This window comes from Trachurus japonicus, chromosome 17, assembly GCF_045865225.1.
Source record: "Trachurus japonicus isolate A0001 chromosome 17, Traja_1.0".
Lineage (NCBI taxonomy): Eukaryota > Metazoa > Chordata > Actinopteri > Carangiformes > Carangidae > Trachurus > Trachurus japonicus.
This window is the reverse complement of record NC_140923.1, coordinates 2,056,055-2,076,752: the sequence shown is the minus strand read 5'-3', so window position 1 is coordinate 2,076,752 and position 20,698 is coordinate 2,056,055. Positions and strand designations below refer to the sequence as shown.

General features: G+C 45.8%; 1 protein-coding gene across 1 annotated transcript; it reads left to right on the top strand.

The window, feature by feature from the left end:
- The first annotated feature begins 1,923 nt into the window (after positions 1–1,923).
- LOC146969712 (E3 ubiquitin-protein ligase RNF31) lies at positions 1,924–20,364 on the top strand. Its single transcript, XM_085804897.1, has 18 exons — positions 1,924–2,061; positions 2,222–2,312; positions 2,985–3,050; positions 3,403–3,569; positions 4,784–4,890; positions 4,986–5,044; positions 6,070–6,201; positions 8,161–8,456; positions 9,499–9,681; positions 10,779–11,063; positions 11,605–11,694; positions 12,171–12,297; positions 14,341–14,459; positions 15,090–15,203; positions 16,500–16,566; positions 16,651–16,744; positions 17,479–17,647; positions 19,897–20,364. Exons 1-18 carry the CDS (start codon positions 2,017–2,019, stop codon positions 20,014–20,016), a joined length of 2,331 nt encoding a protein of 776 aa, XP_085661023.1. The 5' UTR covers positions 1,924–2,016; the 3' UTR covers positions 20,017–20,364.
- The last annotated feature ends 334 nt before the right edge of the window (positions 20,365–20,698 follow it).

Sequence of the window (20,698 nt, the reverse complement as noted above, 5' to 3'; positions counted from 1 at the left end):
TAATTAGCTTAGCTCAAACACTGGAAGTGTATAGGTAGTGTTAGCCTGCCTCCACCTAAAGTCGCTAATTAGCTTAGCTCAAACACTGGAAGTGTATGGGTAGTGTTAGCCTGCCTCCACCTAAAGTCAATAATTAGCTTAGCTCAAGGAAGTGAACTTAAACCCTTTTCAAAACCTGGACTCTCTGTATGTAAAAAAGGCTAACAAATGCACATTGCACAATATTTTAAAAAATCTATATATATTTTTTTTTAATCGATTTTTGAAAAATAAAAATCGATTTAAAAATCGTCAAAAAAGATATTGTGATATTTATGTGAATCGATTTTTTCTCCCACCCCTAATAGACACCATCCTTTCCACTCAGTCTCCAGCTGCACAACAGCTGACTGACAGAAATAAAGCTGCAACAATTAATCCAACAATAATCAATTATTAAATTAATTATCAACTATTCTGATAATCTAATCATCAGTTTGAGTCGTTTTTTTAAGAAAAAAAAGTCCAAATTCTCTGATTGCAGCTTCTTAAATGTGAATATTTCTGGTTTCTTTGTTCCTTTATGACAGTAAACTGAGTCTCTCTTTGGTTTGTGGACAAAACAAGATATTTGAGGACGATGTCGTCTGGTGGTTTGAGAAACACTGATTGATGTTTTATTGACCAAACAATATCAATCAATAATGAAAATAATCGTTAGTTGCAGCTTCTTTCTTTTTTTCAATAAATCTTTATTGACAGAATTCAATACAAATGTATCTTTAAAGGTGTACAGAAATGGCCGTTTGTCCCGTTTGTCCCGTTTGTCGCGCCGAGTTGTCACGAGCTGCAACACGAGTTTACCCGAGTAAGGAAAATGAATTTGATTGGTCGTTATCGAGCGGGCGGGATATTCAAAGTTTGGGGCGAGACCGAGCTCCGTGTGTGTGTGCGTGTCTCAGACGTTTGAATGACGGATTACGGATCCAATATCAGTGGCTAGTGAATCGTGTACAGGCTGACGTATAATCCGTGCGCCTGCATTATCCAATACGAAAAAAAAAACTACACTAAAATACACACTTTCATCCCGGATTTACTCAAAAATAGAATTTTGCACAAAGTTTGGCCTACATCGTCTGATAGATGAGTTATTACACTAATTTTATGACCCAGAGTGGGCTCAAATTCAATTTTCTTTTCTGTACACCTTTAAACAAACAATTGAACAACAGCCAGGGGGGAAAGGCTATTAAATAAATACAGAGAATATTCCCTCCATATTCCTCCACCAGGAGGCGCTGCCATTGGACCAATGCTGTCTTTACTCTCTTTACAGAGCTCTAGTTTGGACATGGCTCCATTGTACATTTATTTTTTCATTGTTTATATTCTCAAATCTTTTGGTTGAATGTACAAAACTTTCTTGAAAGAAAAACTGGTCACTCAATACATCTACATGAAAAGGACATTTTTCTTTATTTTGACAATAACCAAATGGATAATGATTTAATTTTTTTTGTACAACTTGTTTTATTTTTAGGAAAATTTCATATACACAAAAGAAAATGGACTGACGGAAAACCTAACTTTGCACTGTTTTTGAAAGAGCTTTTTCAGTATGGCAAATACCAAAAATACCAAATACCAAAAGCGTTAAAAACCAATTTTATTTTGGATAAGTATTTATTTATTTAATATGATCTTCTTTACTTCAATGTTTTATATATATATTATTTTTTATATATATACATGGTATGCATAAACTCTTTGTATATTTATATATTTTTTATTTTTTATTTTCCCCTGGCACAACAGTATTGTTCTGTACATAAGTGTTAATAAAGTTTAAAAAAAAAAAAAAATAGTTTGGACATGGCTGCTGCTACATCACAACAACACACCACTACAGTTTCAGCTCGGTCTTTTACTCTGAAAGGCCGGCGGGACCGGATGTGAGTTCCTCCGGGCGGCAGCGGTCGAGCCGTCTCGTCTCCCCGGCGGACGGAGCTGTTTCCCGGGCAGAGGAAGGAGGAGATGCCGCTGGTCGCCGCGGAGCAGGAGCTGCGCACTCTGACGGAGGTGAGGAGGAAACTTCTGCTGCATAACAAACTTTATTATTAGTCCTGGTGGAGAGAGGGGTAGGAGGGGGGGGGGGAGTGGGGGGGGGTTAATGTGTGAAGTTGTGTCCAGCAGCGACGTGGAGCTCACAGCGGGGTGACCTCTGCTCCTCCTCCCGCAGTGTGAGTACCGACACCCGGCGGAGACCCTCGCCGACGTCCGCAGGGTCCGGACGAGGTTCAGCGATCTGCGTCTCTACGTGGATTTTTACTGTAAGGAACTCATTTCCTGTCCGTTTTTCACAATAAAAGCCTGTTGTTGGTGCAGCAGGTGTTTAAAGGGATAGTTCAACATTTTGTCAAATTGACCCATTGCCATAATCCCTATAGTCATAGCAGTAGGTTAATAGCAGAGGTAAATACAGAGACTGCCAGAAGAAACCAAGAAATCCCATAATGAGCCTCCTTAGCGTAGCTCTGAGCAGCTCACAGCTCTGCTCCGCCGTTCTAAAAACAGCTTGCACCGACAATTAAAGGTAACGAACCTACTGCTATGACTATCCAGTATCCACCTTTTTCCGAACGTCAAAAACGTAGCCTGTTTTGCCGGTTTTGCTCTTCCGGTGGAATTTTATGTTTACGTTTCCATGGTTTCGGTAGTCGCGGTCAATGCATGGATTTCTTTTTCTCTTTTTTTCAATGAAAATCTGTAAAACGCATGGATCATCACACCAGTGGATATCACACAAACTGACATCCGTGTTAAAAGCCAGCGTTAATAGATCCATGCGTTTACCGCAACTATGATAACGACTGAAAACCATGGAAACCGACGTTCGGAAACTTGTGGATAGGGATTATGGCAATGGGCCAATTTGCCAAAATGTTGAACTAACCCTTTAAACCTAAAGGACCAATCAGATGACCAGCTGAACGTCTCCACAGGTTTCCCCAACAAGGAGAAGCGGCGGCTGGTCTACCTGGCCGGGACGGTCCCAGTTCCCTATGAAGGTGAGGCGTCCACACACCTGTGGTCAGGGGTTACCGTGGTAACCTGACGGTCTGACTGCAGCAGAGGTGTTGACTCGGCTCCATGAGTCTATAATGTCTGGCTGCAGCCTGCAGGACACGGCCAGACGGCCAGGTGCTGTCACGTGACCTCATCCCTCCACTTGCCACGCCCACAAACTCAAAGTTTTGCTTCTGATCATTCTGGCGCCGTGGCGAAGCGGTTTGCGTTTTCGCCTGCGGTGTGGTGAACCCGAGTTTGATCCCCGCTGGTTTCACATTCCGAAAAATTTAGTTCTTTAATTTATATTCCAAGTTTACATTTTGAGTTTGATAGAGAAGTGTGTTTCCATAGGAACGGAGTACAACATCCCCGTGTGCATCTGGCTCCACGAGACCCACCCGGCATCCCGGCCGCGCTGCTACGTCTGCCCCTCCGTCTCCATGGTGATCAACCCCCACTGCCCCAGCGTGGACGCCGCGGGCGACATCCGCCTGGACGCGCTGAGGACCTGGACCCAGGTGAGGAGCCCCCCCCCCCCCCACAGAGAAGAAGAGGACAGTTACTCTAGAAATTTTTTCCTAGAAATTTTTTAATGTTTTTGGAGAAATTGGACCACTTTTTTTCCAGAAATTTCTCTATAATATTTCCAAAAATTCACGCCATTGGCCCTAATTTAAATGTATAAAAAAGTAACGTTCTTCAGTCTCAGAACAAATATTTGTGTATTTCTGGTGTTTACTTCTAAATGTGGTCCAATGGGGGTCTGTGGTCTAATTTGTGTCAATTTATTAGGGTCCTGATGTACAAAAGGTTGAGAACCACTGCTTTAGAGTAATGTTACTCCAGTAAAAGTAAAAAGTAGTCTCAAAGTAAATCACAGGATTCACAATTGGATGTCAAATACAAGGAGGTAGTAGCCCACTACCGGGGTAGGTTGTAACAGTGAGATTAAAAACTAAAAACTGAGACCAAACCAAAAATACATGTCATCTATATCAGTTTATTGTTCATGTCCCAACACTAAAGCATCTTCCCATGGTTCAATATGAACAAAAAGAACTCATCACTGATGGCAGCAGGTCAGAAGCTGCTCATATTCCATGTTTAACTCCAGAAAAGATGGTGACACATAATGACAGTTAATAAAACAACAAAGGTAAAAGGTGTAACAACCATCCCCACCCCCGTCAGTCAGTGTTCAACCAGCTGGACCAGCTTGGTGGCTTGAAATAAACACTGATGAAATGACTCATATTTCTTGGTTTCCCTCATCAAACTCATCAAATACACAATCCAACAACTCCACAACGCTCTGGTGGACAAGTTGTGAGCTGCACATTCACCACGCTATGAGATAATAACACAACGTTACCACACAGAGTTGTTTTAGAGGGAAATACAGAGACTGTTGATGAAAAACTGTCCCTGAAGGCAACACGCATCAGTGGTTTTGCATGAATTTCCCTCTACAACAACTCTGTCTGGTTGTTGGATTGTGTATTTGATGAGTTTGATGAGGGAAACCAAGAAATCCCATAATGAGCCTCCGTAGCGTAGCTCTGAGCAGCTCACGGCTCTGCTCCGCCGTTCTAAAAACAGCTTGCACCGACAATTAAAGGTAACGAACCTACTGCTATGACTATAGGGATTATGGCGGTGATGGGCCAATTTGACTAAATGTTGAACTATCCCTTTAAGGGTTGGTAACATTGATGATGTCACTTCCTGTCAGGGCGTGTCCGACCTATCGCTGCTGCTGTCAGAGATGCGGCGGGCCTTCCAGGTGAACACGCCCCTCTACGCCAGGTGTCCTGCTCAAGCCCCGCCCCCTGCAGACAGGTAGCCAATCACCTGCCTCCGTGATGTGATGTGATGTGACATGGAGGGTTATTGTCAATAATCAATCAATAACTGATCATGTTGCTCCTCTCCAGGCCCCGCCCCTCCCCCTCCCCCTCCTCCTCCTCCGCCGCCGACCTTCGGAGACACACAGGTAACCACGGTAACGCTCCTGACGCTCTGTCCTCGTTAGTGTGAGTCGTAGGGTAGACCGAGTACATTTGAGACACTTTCTGATTTTCCATTTTTAAAAAGATATTGCAAAAAAAAACTATACACTGAAAATAAGTGATTTTTCATATGCTGTTTAATTAGTTTGTATACTAAGTTATTATTGAAGAATATCATTTATTATTTGTTTATTTTTTCCACAACCATACCCCACACGTGTACAGTTGAGACGGTACCATGGTACAGTTGAGACACCATTGAAACCCATTGATGACTGAACATCAATTGTAAATGCAATAAACTTTTTTAAAAAAATGACAATTTGACAAGATATTTCAATATAAATGTATTCCTCTTCATCAAAATTAAAAACAATGGAATATTATTGTATTATTAATATAAATATTATTATATAACATAAAATTATAATATTAATAGTATATATTAATATAACACTGTTCAGGTATCACAAATATTAGTTTTTTTTTCCATTTTCTTTGTTTTTTTGGTCTTATTATGACTTATAACATGTTATCGTAGCCTACACTGCACATGATGTGATGTAATAGAACTCTATCAGGGTACAGTTGAGACGTTGTGTTACTGACCACTTTGTGTATTTCTCTAGATTGTGCAGTGACCTAACATGTTGGGATAGCATGAAATATGTGAGTTTTTAGGGCACAAAATAACGTTTGCAATGATGTAAGTTATGATTGATGGTCACAAAAGGATAATAAGATGTTCGTTGTGGAAGGGACATGGTAAAGTGAAATTCTGACCCTAGTAAAAAGACTTTTGCTGATATCTTTGGACTGGAGATGCTAAAACTCTTCAAATTCCCCACAACCAAAGAGGATGCTAATATGCATTTGCTGAGTAAAAATGGCGGCTCAGCCTTGCAGCGCTGGCAAGATATTAAGGGTGTTTCAACTGTACACATGTCTCAACTATACTCGCTCCACCCTACCTGTTGACCTGCCTAAGCCCCGCCCCCCTGTGACGCAGGCAGCCAATGGGAGGCGAGCGGCGAGGCGCGGGTCAGAAGGTCGTACACGGAGGAGCTGCTGGGCATCGACTTCAGCGCTCCGTCCTCTTCCTCCAATCACAGCAATCCCTTCCTAAGCCCCGCCTCCCCAGGTGAGTCAGTGAGCGCTGGTTTCCATGGTGATTCACCACGGTAACACCGGAGACGCTCCAGGTGACCCGTGGTTAGAGATGTTCCGATACCATTTTTTCCCCTCCCGATACCGATTCCGATATCGCCAGGGTATGCTGTGGGTATCGGCCGATACCGAGTACCGATCCCATACCAGTATGTTATAAAAGAATTTTTTTTAAATCTACGCCTGCATGACTGTGATTATAATTGTGGTAAGGCCTGGCTCAGGTTAAACCATTTGTAAAACATGAATGAATACAGCAAATTGAAGCCAATTATTTTTAAATAAAGCAGTATAAAAAAACAGTAGTGCAACGGCAACTTAACTAAATAAATCTAGGAATAATTATTAAGAAATAAAAAAATAATTAAAGATCAGATTCATCCCAAAGAAAATTCTTCTTCAACAGCAGTAGAATAAAAAAACAAGTAGGTAAACATGACCCCAGGGTCTCACAATAAAAGTGAGACACCTTCAGTAAAATAAATAAAATAATAAGGTACTATTCCTCATTATATTGAGTGAAATAAAATAGAAAAACCACGGTGGAGAAAAACATGTTTCCCCGGTGAAATCGCTTCTGCTTACGGGGTTAATATAATACATCCATGGTAGCAGCTGGTTAGCCGCTGTATGTTCATAGCAGGAGGCTACTAAAGCGAGTCTGTTGGAAACACTACACATCTACAGATCTAACGTAACAGAAGAGATGTTTTCACTACACATCTACACATCTAATGTAACAGAAGAGATGTTTTCACTGCACATCTACAGATCTAACGTAACAGAAGAGATGTTTTCACTACACATCTACAGATCTAACGTAACAGAAGAGATGTTTTCACTACACATCTACACATCTAATGTAACAGAAGAGATGTTTTCACTACACATCTACAGATCTAACGTAACACAAGAGATGTTTTCACTACACATCTACAGATCTATCGTAACAGAAGAGATGTTTTCACTACACATCTACAGATCTAACGTAACAGAAGAGATGTTTTCACTACACATCTACACATCTAACGTAACAGAAGAGATGTTTTCACTACACATCTACACATCTAACGTAACAGAAGAGATGTTTTTGTGGGATAATTGCCCAGAACCATAGAACTCAAATCAGTGAGCTGATTAATGTGATCACATCATCCTGATTTCAGCCTTCAAGAGCTGCCACTAACGTTAGTCTGCTCTGAGGAGCTGTCAACAATGAAGTACCGGTAAGTTACACTTAACGTTAGTTTGTTTACTGAGCTGGGTTTATTTAAGGGGCTACAGGTTAGCATAAACACATGAGAGTAGACTACGTTATGGCAGCTTCAGCTAAGGTAATGTTAGCTAGTTGCTGCTCAGATAAAGCTCATGAACACTGCTGTCTTGCCAAATTAACATTAGCCTACATGTCAGTGGTCGCAGGCAACAGGTGTCTGATGGTTCGAGATAAGGTTGTGATTTCTGACAGCAGCAGCCAGTAGCTAACGTTAGCTTAGCTGAAACAGGATAGATGGGACCACCGGCCGGTAGCCCCTTAAATAAACCCAGCACAGTGACGTTATTCAAACTAACGTTAAGTGTAACTTACTGGTAAGTTATTGTTGACAGCTGGTGTGGACAATAATCACACCAGTGAGTAGAGTAGACTAAAGTTAACTGCCCCATGCTCGAGCTGAACAGTAGCTGTAGTGAATCCTGTTGCTAGGCAACCATGTCAACACATTTTACCATAAATTAATTCGTTATCACGAGAAAACAGACTTTGTTATCTCGAGTTAACAAAATAATAAGTCGTTATCACAAGAAAACGGTAATAAAAAAAATTATACGGACCTGGCCCTTTAGGGCTTCCGTAATTTCCGATACCGGTATCGGAATCGGAACAACTCTACCCGTGGTCCTGGTCTCTCCTGGTCTCTCCCGGTCTCTGCAGGTCTTGGGCCCCTCACCAGGACCATGGGGACTCTGACTCTGGGGGGCGGGGCCAGTAGATCACCTTCACGGATCGTCCAATCAGAGGCCACCGCCAGAGACGGACGCAGACCAGCACCTGGACCAGCACCTGGACCAGCACCTGGACCAGCGCCTGGACCAGCACCTGGACCAGCACCTGGACCAGCACCTGGACCAGCACCTGGACCAGCACTTGGACCAGCACCCGGACAAGCACCTGGTCTACAGCAGGATCCAGATCCACGGAGCCTCTGGACCGAAGCCGAGCTCAGGAAGGTGAGCAGAACCTCAGCAGGTCTCAGATGGTCTCAGGAGGTGGGTTCAGGTGGTCTCAGGTGGGTTCAGGTGGTCTCAGGTGGTCTCAGGAGGTGGGTTCAGGTGGTCTCAGGTGGTCTCAGGAGGTGGGTTCAGGTGGTCTCAGGTGGTCTCAGGAGGTGGGTTCAGGTGGTCTCAGGTGGTCTCAATGGTCTCAGATGGTCTCAATGGTCTCAGATGGTCTCAGGAGGTGGGTTCAGGTGGTCTCAGATGGTCTCAGGAGGTGGGTTCAGATGGTCTCAGATGGTCTCAATGGTCTCAGATGGTCTCAATGGTCTCAGATGGTCTCAGGTGGGTTCAGATGGTCTCAGGTGGTCTCAGATGGTCTCAGGAGGTGGGTTCAGGTGGTCTCGGTGGTCTCAGGTGGTCTCAGATGGTCTCAGGAGGTGGGTTCAGGTGGTCTCAGGAGGTGGGTTCAGGTGGTCTCAGGTGGTCTCAGGTGGGTTCAGGTGGTCTCAGGTGGTCTCAGGAGGTGGGTTCAGGTGGTCTCAGATGGTCTCAGGTGGTCTCAGGTGGTCTCAGATGGTCTCAGGTGGTCTCAGGTGGTCTCAGGTGGTCTCAGGTGGTCTCAGGTGGTCTCAGATGGTCTCAGGAGGTGGGTTCAGGTGGTCTCAGATGGTCTCAGGTGGTCTCAGATGGTCTCAGGTGGGTTCAGGTGGTCTCAGGAGGTGGGTTCAGGTGGTCTCAGGTGGTCTCAGGTGGTTTCAGGTGGGTTCAGGTGGTCTCAGGTGGGTTCAGGTGGTCTCAGGTGGTCTCAGGAGGTGGGTTCAGGTGGTCTCAGGTGGTCTCAGATGGTCTCAGGTGGGTTCAGATGGTCTCAGGTGGTCTCAGATGGTCTCAGATGGTCTCAGGTGGTCTCAGATGGTCTCAGATGGTCTCAGGTGGTCTCAGGTGGTCTCAGATGGTCTCAGGTGGTCTCCTCTACTCCTCAGATGGTCTCAGGTGGTCTCAGGTGGTCTCAGATGGTCTCAGATGGTCTCAGGTGGTCTCCTCTGCTCCTCAGATGGCAGCCCCCCTCCCCCCTGACCAGGTCCAGGTCTTCCTGTCCCTGATGAGGATGGAGGGGCGGAGCTTCAGCCCCGGTGATGTCATGGAGGCGGTCCGGCTCAACAGAGACCTGACGACGGCGCTGAGGTTCCTGACCCACAGCTGCCCCATCTGCCAGGACCAGGTCACCTTCAGCAAGGTGAGTTAAGGTCACCTTCAGCAAGGTGAGTTAAGGTCACCTTCAGCAAGGTGAGTTATGTCACCTTCAGCAAGGTGAGTTAAGGTCACCTTCAGCAAGGTGAGTTAAGGTCACCTTCAGCTAGGTGAGTTAAAGTCACCTTCAGCAAGGTGAGTTAAGGTCACCTTCAGCAAGGTGAGTTAAAGTCACCTTCAGCAAGGTGAGTCCAGGTCACCTTCAGCTAGGTGAGTTAAAGTCACCTTCAGCAAGGTGAGTTAAGGTCACCTTCAGCAAGGTGAGTTAAGGTCACCTTCAGCAAGGTGAGTTAAGGTCACCTTCAGCAAGGTGAGTTAAGGTCACCTTCAGCAAGGTGAGTTAGCAGCAGGGCCGTTGCTAGGAATTCTGGGCCCCCTTAAAGAATACTAAAGTGGGCCCCTCCCCCTAACTTTTCCTTTTTTTTTCTTAGACTACATATGTATTTTTTATAGTATAGTTTTTTATGTAGCCTTCTTTGTTTTGATGCTAATGCAGCATTACACTGCAAAAACTCAAGTATCTTAGCAAGAATATTTGTCTTATTTCTAGTCAAAATGTCATTTCTAGTCAAAACAAATCTCATTCTACTTAAAATAAGACTCATTACCTAAAAATTAACTTGTTTTTAGATCATTTTCACTTTGAATGGCTAACACTACCCATACACTTCCAGTGTTTGAGCTAAGCTAATTAGCGACTTTAGGTGGAGGCAGGCTAACACTACCTATACACTTCCAGCGTTTGAGCTAAGCTAATTAGCGACTTTAGGTAGGAGGCAGGCTAACACTACCTATACACTTACAGCGTTTGAGCTAAGCTAATTACGGCGATACGGCTCTATCTCCCTTGTTACTGCACGCACAGTGGAAAGGATGGTGTCTATCTGCTGGTCATGGACTCGGGAGTGAGGCAAGACACGAAAAAAAAAAGTTGGCGTATCACTTTTATCATCGTCAACCAAAAATTAATCGCTGGATTAGTTGAACAATAAATAATTTTTCGCACATGTCTCAAATTTTAGGAGCAAAATGCGACGATTTGGCGACTGCTGCATTTCACGTTTCTTCTTCTCTTTCCTGCAGATCATCACCATGACTCACTGCTCCTGCTTCCTGTGCCAGACGTGTTTCAAGGCGTTCTTCTCGGCGGCCATTAAGGAGCGCAGCGTGGAGCAGCTGGTGTGTCCTCAGTGCGGCCGGCCGGAGCTCCGAGGCCGCGGCGGCGGCATGGAGGAGGCCATGGACTACTTCAACCTGTTGGACACTCAGATACGCCACTTCCTGCCGCCGGCGCTCCACGAGCTGTTCCAGAGGAAGCTCCGAGACCGCGCGCTGCAGGAGATGAACAACTTCCGCTGGTGTGCTCACGTAAGCTCCAACACCTGCACACAGCTGTCACCTGATTGGTCCAGTCCTGATCAGGCTGATTGACCAGTAGCTCCTCCCACACGAGGGAAACTACACCTGTTCATACTGATGTTCACACACACACTCACAGGACAATACCACCGTACCACTAACACTGTAAGAATACCACATTAAAGGGATAGTTCAACATTTTGTCAAACTGGCCCATCACCATCCCTATAGTCATAGCAGTAGGTTCGTTACCTTTAATTGTCGGTGCAAGCTGTTTTTAGAACGGCGAAGCAGAGCCGTGAGCTGCTCAGAGCTACACTACGGAGGCTCATTATGGGATTTCTTGGTTTCCCTCATCATCAAACTCATCAAATACACAATCCAACAACTCCACAACGCTCTGGTGGACAAGTTGTGAGCTGCACATTCACCACGCTATGAGATAACTAGAAAATTTCCTCTGGGGAAACGATCTTAAGGTCAAGACAGAGCTGATCAGACACATGATCATCTTTGTGTGTGTGTGTGTGTGTGTGTGTGTGTGTGTCAGTGTTCCTTCGGCATGCTGCATGAGGCGGACCGGTTGAGGATGGACTGTCCCAGCTGCAAGAAGAGCACCTGCTCTCAGTGCAGGTCCCCGGTAAGACACACATATACACACACACACACAATGTAGCCTATATGTGAGAGACCCATTGTTGTTAGAGGGGACTCCATGATTTTCTTTTAATTTTCTGTTAATGTGGCCTATTATTTTTATAAACATGGTTAAACTGATTCTGAGTTAAGAGCAGTTGGGAAATAGGATGTTCACCAACAGGTGGGCTAGCGCGTGTAACTGCCATGGTTACCAGAGTTCTGTTCTTGTTGCTATGGTAGTTCCTGTGAGACGGGAGAGCGAAAAAGAGAAAGAAACTTTGTAACGCCGTAGTTTTTGAGACGGAAACGAGAAAGTTACATTATAGCGCAGCAGTTGTGAGAAGAGAATAAAAGGACCAGACGTCAGACCGAATCCTGAGTCTGCCTGTTTGTGACTGCTGCAACACACACACACACACACACACACACACACCCTCTCTCCCTCTCTGAGGTCTCTCTCTGGTCTCTGTCCCCTAGTGGTCTCCTCAGCACCAGGGTCGGTCCTGTGACCAGTTCAGACTGTGGCAGCAGCAGCAGAACCAACCGGACCAGCAGCAGCAGCAGCAGCAGCACGGAGCGTCTCCACTCGGCTGCAGCACCATCGGTACGGGACCATCTGGTTCTACTGCTGAACCTCCTCCCTCTGATCAGAACCATACGTCTTGAGGAGAACGTTGTATTGAGCACTGAGGCCTTGTCCACACGAACACGGGTATTTTTGAAACCGAACTTTTATGGACCCCGTTTTAAAAAAAAATTTGCGTCCACACCACCGGTGTGATAAAAAATAACTCCGTCCACATGAAACCGCAAATCCGTCTCAAACAATGTCATGTGCATTCCAAAGCAGTAGGTGGCGACATCACTCCTAACAGGAAAGCAGCTGTAACTTTACAGAGAGAGTGGAGGCTCAAACAGCTCAAACTGACCGGCACCGCGAGTCCGCGCTACTAACACACCCCGCCCGTAATCTCTTGTTTATGACAGATACGAAAATACACAAATACACACATCGTAACGATAATCCATCGATCCACTGATTGATTCTGAAAGGCTTCATTGAAAACAAATGTAAGGACGGGAGGAAGCAAAACAGCAATTTACAATTTGATAAAAGCCGATTTTCTCCATATCAACATTATGTTTACATATGGTGACCACGCGGTTTTGTATTAGTGTCCACATGTTTAGTGATTATTGATATTCACAGTAGCCATAATAGTCCACTCAGCGTCTGAGTGGTCAGCGCATGATGATCCATGGGTCAGCGTCGAGAAGCTTGACGTGCTAGCAACAATAACTGGGGGGGGGGTTTCCTGTCCACACATGAAGCTGAAACCGGAGTTTTCTAAAAAGTTCACCCTGCACTCCGGTTACAAAAAACTCTGGTTTCAGGAGCCACGACTGCGGTTACGTGTGGACGAAAGAACAAACCGTGAAGAGAAACACACGGTTTCAAAAACACCCGGGTTCGTGTGGACGGCCCCTGAGTCCGTAGTAGAACCAGGTCTCAGGTCTCAGAGCTGCTGCAGTGGAAAAGAGTTTCTGACTTTAGACTTTAGATCTTTATTGTCCCTCTAGGGAGATTCTATTTCACGTGACCATTTCTTCACATTTCGTTTCCTTTCGTTTCACCAGACACATAACAAACACACACAGATTACAACACATTGCCACACATTTCTACACTCTGGCCAGCTGATCTTGGCCTCTTGTTAAGGGTCGCTATAGGCGCGTTTCCACCGCAGGAACTTGGGGGTAATTTTCCGGGTTCAGCCCCGTTGGTGCGTGTCTCCACTGCAGGAACCTCCCCCACAGGGCTGAACTCTATTACTCTAGTAATCTATTACTCTAGTCTACCAGTAATCTATAGGCGTGTCTCCACTGTAGGAACCTCCCCCTCAGGGCCGTTTACAGGAACCTTTACGGGGCCAAACGGAGTCCCTGCCTGGGGGTCGGTACTCGGATCGGCCCTGAAGAAGTCCCGGTGGGGCTTGAGATTTTACTCTGTGCTGATTGGTCAGACTCAAAGCAGGATCATGTGACGCTAAGCGAAAGCTCCAAAATAAGCTGCATTTTTATAACCCAACGTTACTAAAACGGAAAAACGGATGGAAAAAAAGAGAGAATAAGTCAGTAAAAGACGAGAGTAGCAGTAGGCCTGGTAAAAAGAAAAAAAAGAGTGGTAAATAGGCGATCGCGGGATTACCTGACGATCGAGACGGCTTTTTTTTTTTTTTTTTTAAGTAAGCGTCTATACTGACAGAAAAGAACAACAACAAGAGCAGTAAAAAAAAAGAAAATTTAAAAAACGCTGCACAACAACCTCGCGGTGATGGAAACTGTTGCATGTTGCCATCAGAGCCCGGTGGGTCCTGTCTGCAGTGGAGACACGGCCACCGAGAGAGAGGACGGTTCCTGTAGAAGTCCCTACCCCCTCCCTTTACCAGGAACTGCTGCAGTGGAAACACGGCTAATGACGGCCGGTATTAGCGAGTCCTTCTGCACCTCAGTGCCCTGTATCTTGGTCCTGAGAGGATGAGGTGGCTCATCTCTACTGTGTTCTACTGTGGTTCTGTTGTCACCCTGTGATGTGTGTGTGGTTCTCCTGAGGTTCTCCTGTGGTTGTGTGTGTGTGGTTCCCCAGAGTGCCCCAGCTGCCAGGTCCTGTTCAGTCTGTCCAGAGGAGGCTGCCTCCACTTCACCTGCAGCCAGTGTCAGCACCAGTTCTGTGGCGGCTGCAGCCAGACCTTCACGCTGGGCTCTGTGAGTCAAATAACCCACTAACCCACGAACCCACTAACCCAATAACCCACTAACCCCTAACCGCTAACCCTAACAGAGACCTTCACCCTGGGCTCAGTGAGTCAAATAACCCTAACCCACTAACCCAAACTGTGCGTTCACACCAAAAGCTTCCAAAGCCTCAAAAACGCTCGAGGGTGGGTGTCAGACAAGACAGCTCACAAAACAGCAAATATTTTCAGCCGCTTTGGCCGCTCGTCACGTGACTGACGTCAAAGTTCGATCGCGCTGGTCATTGGGGAGCCGAAATACAAAAAAAAGGAGCCGACAGACATCTCTATTCTGACAGGTTGCGGCCAACCGCGACATAGCTAATTTTCTCTAAAGTTAACCACGGCTCAACTTCTCATCTGGTGACGCTTTGGAAGCTTTAGAAGCGCGGCGACGCCTGTTGACGCTCTGGACGCTCGGTGTCGCCGGGCTCTCATTGAAAATGAATTGACTTCCGGCGTTTTGACGCTTTGGAAGCTTTTGGTGTGAACGCACAGTTACAGAGACCTTCACTCCGTGAGTTCTACTGTAGGGTTCTACTGGCAGGTTCTACTGTGTCTGGTTCTGTGTGTTCTAATCTAACGTGTTCTACGTTCTCAGGCCTGTGGCGTGTCCGCGGACTGTGGAACCAAAGGTCTCCACGCCCACCACCCCAGAGACTGTCTCTACCACCTGAGGGACTGGAGCGTGGGCCGCCTCCACCTGCTGCTCCAGGTAGGGATGTCCATTTAACTAACGTAACACTGAATTAGTAGGAATTTAAATGATAGCGTGTCATTTGTATTGTGAAAAAAATGATTAAAATAAACTTGAACATTTGGTATAGATGACAATTGATGACAAATATTTCAAACACTTCTCCCTGGGGATTAATAACTGGTCCAAAATGTAATTATATTTTGACTTTATTTGATTTTACACATTCATAGTGTTGTGAAATGTATTGATGCATAATAATCGTGGTAATCGTAACACCGTGATTATTTCTCTGACAATAATCGTACCAAGAAAATGTATAATCGTGACATCGCTAGCTCCGGGTGAGACACCTGAGACCTGCAGCCTGGGGACAGGGGGGACAGGGGGAGACAAGGGGGCAGTTGTGGGTCTGAGAAGTGAAGCTCACTTCCTTGTTCAACAAGCTGCAATCCCCTCTTCTTCCTCTGGGGGCTGGTGTCAGAAAGCAGCATTCCCCATAGACCCCCATGTTAAAATCACTGACTTTACATCCTCAGTAAACATGTTAAAAGCCTGGTGTCAGAACGTTTTTTCGTCTCAACCGATAGTTTCTACCCCCGTACACACTCTGAGGGGGGTGAATTTTTTTTCACTCTACCGTTTTACTGTTATTAGGTTAAAGGGATAGTATAAATTTTTTTAAAGTAGGGTTGTATGATCTACAAATAGCCCCTAAGTACTTTAATTGCAGTAGAAGACTCTCTGCACTGCTCCCGTTAGCAACGCCAGCCCATAATAGCCCTGCCCAGAGATTTACAACATATATTGTTGTGAATGGACAATGGAACTGTGTTTTTTTTTTTCACGTAAAACCTCTTTTAGGCCACGAAAATAGGCCGTTTCTTTGGGTCTGTTCACAACACTGTATGTTGTAAATCTCTGGGCAGGGCTATTATGGGCTGGCGTTGCTAACGGGAGGAGTGCAGAGAGTCTTCTACTGCAATTAAAGTACTTAGGGGCTATTTGTAGATCATACAACCACACTTTAAAAAAATTATACTATCCCTTTAAAACTCTGGCCAATTAGGGCGCGGAAACGTTGAGTGACAGGTCCGAGCAGCTCCGTGGACAGCTGCTTCGAGGCCAGTGGGCGGGTTCTCGGCCGGCCAATCCAACATGGCGCTGTTCAGGCCGCCATATTGGAGTCACAAAAACGACTCCCCAACACCAATGGGTGACGTCACGGACGCTACGTCCATGTTTTTTACAGTCTATGGTGGAGACAGGTGCTAACAGGTGCTAACAGGTGCTAACCAGCTGTCCCTGTCTCAGTATTACAGAGTGTCTCCTTCTTGGTTGGACCCGGCTAACGGCAGCTCAGCTGATACCTCAGCGACAGGTGAGCCCCCCCTGCTGATGTCCCAGAGCATTATGGGATGTTGTGAGGTGGCTGAGGGTGACGACTGTCTTCTATTTGTTTCAGGGGTGTGTTTGGTTTTAGAGCTGAAGGAGGACGGCTGCAGGCGGGAGGAGCCGTGTGGTCGCCCCACCCGGCCCGAACACAGAGGACACTGCCAGTAAGACCAGTCTGAACCAGTCTGAACCAGTCTAGACCAGCCTGAACCGGTCTGAACCAGTCTAGACCAGTCTGAACCGGTCTGAACCAGTCTGAACCAGTGTGAACCAGTCTAGACCAGTTTAGACCAGTCTGAACCAGTGTGAACCAGTCTAGACCAGTCTGAACCAGTCTGAACCAGTCTAGACCAGGCTGAAGCAGTCTGAACTAGTCTAGACCAGTATGAACCGGTCTGAACCAGTCTAGACCAGTCTGAACCGGTCTAGACCAGTCTGAACCAGTCTAGACCAGTCTGAACCAGTCTGAACCAGTCTGAACCAGTCTAGACCAGTCTGAACCAGTCTGAACCGGTCTGAACCAGTCTAGACCAGTCTGAACCGGTCTGAACCAGTCTGAACCAGTGTGAACCAGTCTAGACCAGTTTAGACCAGTCTGAACCAGTGTGAACCAGTCTAGACCAGGCTGAACCAGTCTAGACCAGTATGAACCAGTTTAGACCAGTGTGAACCAGTGTGAACCAGTGTGAACCAGTGTGAACCAGTCTAGACCAGTCTGAACCAGTCTAGACCAGTCTAGACCAGTGTAGACCAGTCTAGACCAGTGTAGACCAGTCTGATCCGGTCTGAACCAGTCTGAACCAGTCTAGACCAGTCTGAACCAGTCTGAACCAGTCTGAACCAGTCTGATCCGGTCTGAACCAGTCTGATCCAGTCTGATCCGGTCTCTGTCTGACAGGTTGCACTACAAGGAGCGTCTGGTGGAGCTCATCAACCGTTGCCGTGCCGACCCGGCGGCGCTCTTCAGCCCGGCAGAGATGATGGCAGAACTGAAGCGTTGGCACGTTGCCGTGCCGACCAGGAAACCTGACGAATCAGAGCTGGCGTACGGCCACAGACTCCGCCTGGTCAGTCATCACCATTAACCCTTTAACTTCCTCTTAAAGGGACAGTGCAGCTTTTTGACATGTCCACTAGGTCTAATACCAAGAGATTTGAGATGTTTGAGCTTTAATTGATCATAATTCAGCAGGTTTGGAGTTGTCATGGAAACACTTACTCTGTTATTAAAGGACAGTTCCAGCTAAATCCAACCTGGGCTCTAGTTTCTAATATTTCAGCTCTAACTGAATGAATGTTTAGATGTTCTTTTTACCGTCTCATGTCCTGCAGTAGTTCTGTCTGTCTGTCCCTGCATCGCCACAGCAACGTATACATAATGTTTAGTCTGTTTACATCCCATAAACCAGACAGTTGAGGCTCAGTAGCTGTGTCCCAATTCAGGGGCTGCAGCCTTCGGAGGACCCAGCCTACGCGGTCTCCGGAGGCAACGGCTTCGGAGGCTCCTCCGGGGGCCGCATCAACGGTCGGTAAATGGGACGGTCTAGCCTTCAGAGCATTTCCTGATCCGAACGTAAACAACGGCGTAACGTAAACAACGGCCGGACGTTAAACATTTAAAAGTGGCGCTTGCAACAGCTCTACCGCTCCTCCGCCCCTCACTTTTTTTTTTTTTTTTTTTTAAAGAAGTAGAATCAATACAAGGGCAGTTATCATTAATATACTAATAAACAAACCACTGAACAGCAGCCAGGGGGGTAGGCTATTGAATAGAGAATAAAGAGAGCACAAGTAATGTGTTTTCATAGCTTTCTTATTAAAAGTTGTCACAGATGCTTTGCCTCCGCTCCTCACCTGTGCAGCCAGAGCAGAGCAGAGCAGAGCTCAGCAGCGGGCAGCCACACCTCCGAGCCGGCCGCAGAGCCGGGTTACCATGGCTACAGCACAGAGCTGCTCCGTTCGATAGCTAACGGCTAGGTTGCTAATAACAACAACGGTGCAGCAAAGCATCTTGGGATACGGGAGGCCGCGAAGGATAGTAGCGGTGCATCCTCCGAATGCAGGGGAAAGGAGGCTGCATTTGGAGGCTGCATTTGGAGGACCCTTCGAATTTAGACGAATTGGGACAGCCTTCGCGCAGCGCTGTGACGTAATCGGCCTTCAAATCCACCCTCCGAAGGATGCAGCCCCTGAATTGGGACACAGCTAGTGTGTTTACAGGGAGAATAAACAACATCCAGATTCACTCTGACGCTACGACGACGTCGAGGCTCTGAGTTGATGAAACAAACTGGAGCCTCAGACCTGGAAACACAATTAGACTCAACCTGACTCTAACACGAGACTGGTTTATGGGATGTTAACAGCACTAACCATCATAGCCTACGTTGCTGTGGTGATGCAGGGACAGACAGAACTACTGCAGGACATGAGACGGTAAAAAGAAAATCTAAACATTCATTCAGAAATATTAGAAACTAGAGCCCAGGTTGGATTTGAGTGGAATCGTCCTTTAACGATCCTCAAACTACAGATAATTGGTTGAGCGCCAGCAGCTGTTGTGAGGTCATCAGGGCCGTTGCTAGGAATTCTGGGCCCCCTTAAAGAATACTAAAGTGGGCCCCTCCCCCTAACTTTTCTTTTTTTTTTCTTAGACTACGTATGTATTATTGTTTTTTATTTAGCCTTCTTTGTTTTGATGCTAATGCAGCATTACACTGCAAAAACTCAAGTATCTTAGCAAGAATATTTGTCTTATGTCTAGTCAAAATGTCATTTCTAGTCAAAACAAATCTCATTCTACTTAAAATAAGACTCATCATATTAAAAGCAGCTTGTTTTTAGACACTTTTTACTTCTTTCAAGCAGATTTTCACTTGGAATAAGTAGAAAAAATCTGATAGTGGAGCAAGTTTTTCTTCCTTATTACAAGCACAAAAAACTTACTTTCACTGGCAGATTTTTCTATTTATTGTGACTTTAAGTGAAAATGATCTAAAAACAAGTAAATTTTTAGGTAATGAGTCTTATTTTAAGTGGAAAGAGATTAGTTTTGACTAGAAATGAGACATTTGGACAAGAAATAAGACAAATATTCTTGGAAAGATGTAGAGTTTTTACAGTGTACTATGAGTATTAGTCAGGGTCTTACGCAGAATAAATCAGTCATACAAAGATTAGACTACTGGGGTTTTTTATGGGCCCCACTGGGCGCTGGGCCCCTAGAGTTATCATCACCTTTCTCCCCTAGACAACGGCCCTGGAGGTCATATATCATTCAGCCAATCACAGCTCAGCCTTCTGCCTGTCTCTCCAGACCCTGACCAATCGGCTTCCTCTGAGGAAGCAGCGACGCTCTCCACTCAGACTCAGCAGCGACCTCTGCCCTCTGACCCCGGCTGTGGCTCCGCCCCCTCACCTGCTGCTGACAGACTGACTCCGCCCCCACTCCCGCCCGACCAAGCCACAGAGCTTCGTCACCATGGTAACCACTGATTTTAATTTAGACAGACCGTTTGGAGACCAGATTTACCTCTGACATCATTAGTTAGTTAGTTACTTAATTAATGACATCATCGATCCGCATCAGCAGCTGGCTTCCCGATTGGCTCGGCAAGGAAACACACACAAAGGGACCAAAGAAACTGTTGTTGCCGTGGCGACAGTGAGCTAACGATGTTTATGTTTTATGTTTGAGCACTGAGTTCAGTTCCAGTTAGCTCCAGCTGTTTCAGCTCCTCTGCACTTTAACTGTTTGAATAAATATTAAACAAGTAACGTTTAATCTCAGTGTTTCTGCCTCTTCTGTTGCCGTTAGTGATGGTATGCTCGACACCGATTAGAGCATAATGAAGCGGAAGTGTCGGCAATATCTCAGTGCTTTGAAAGGTAGTTGTATATCGCCCCCAGACCAGTACAAATGTTTCATAAATAAAAATCTTACACAAAGCCTCACACTGATCACTGCCCTGGTTGCATTTACATGTCCTCCTATCAACCCATATAAAAACTCTTCAGATGATGATAACACTTCGTAGAGTTAGACTCCAACAAAACAAGCACTCACTATCAGACTGTCTATAGGACGAATCTCCTTGTTGTTTACAACTTCTTCCTGG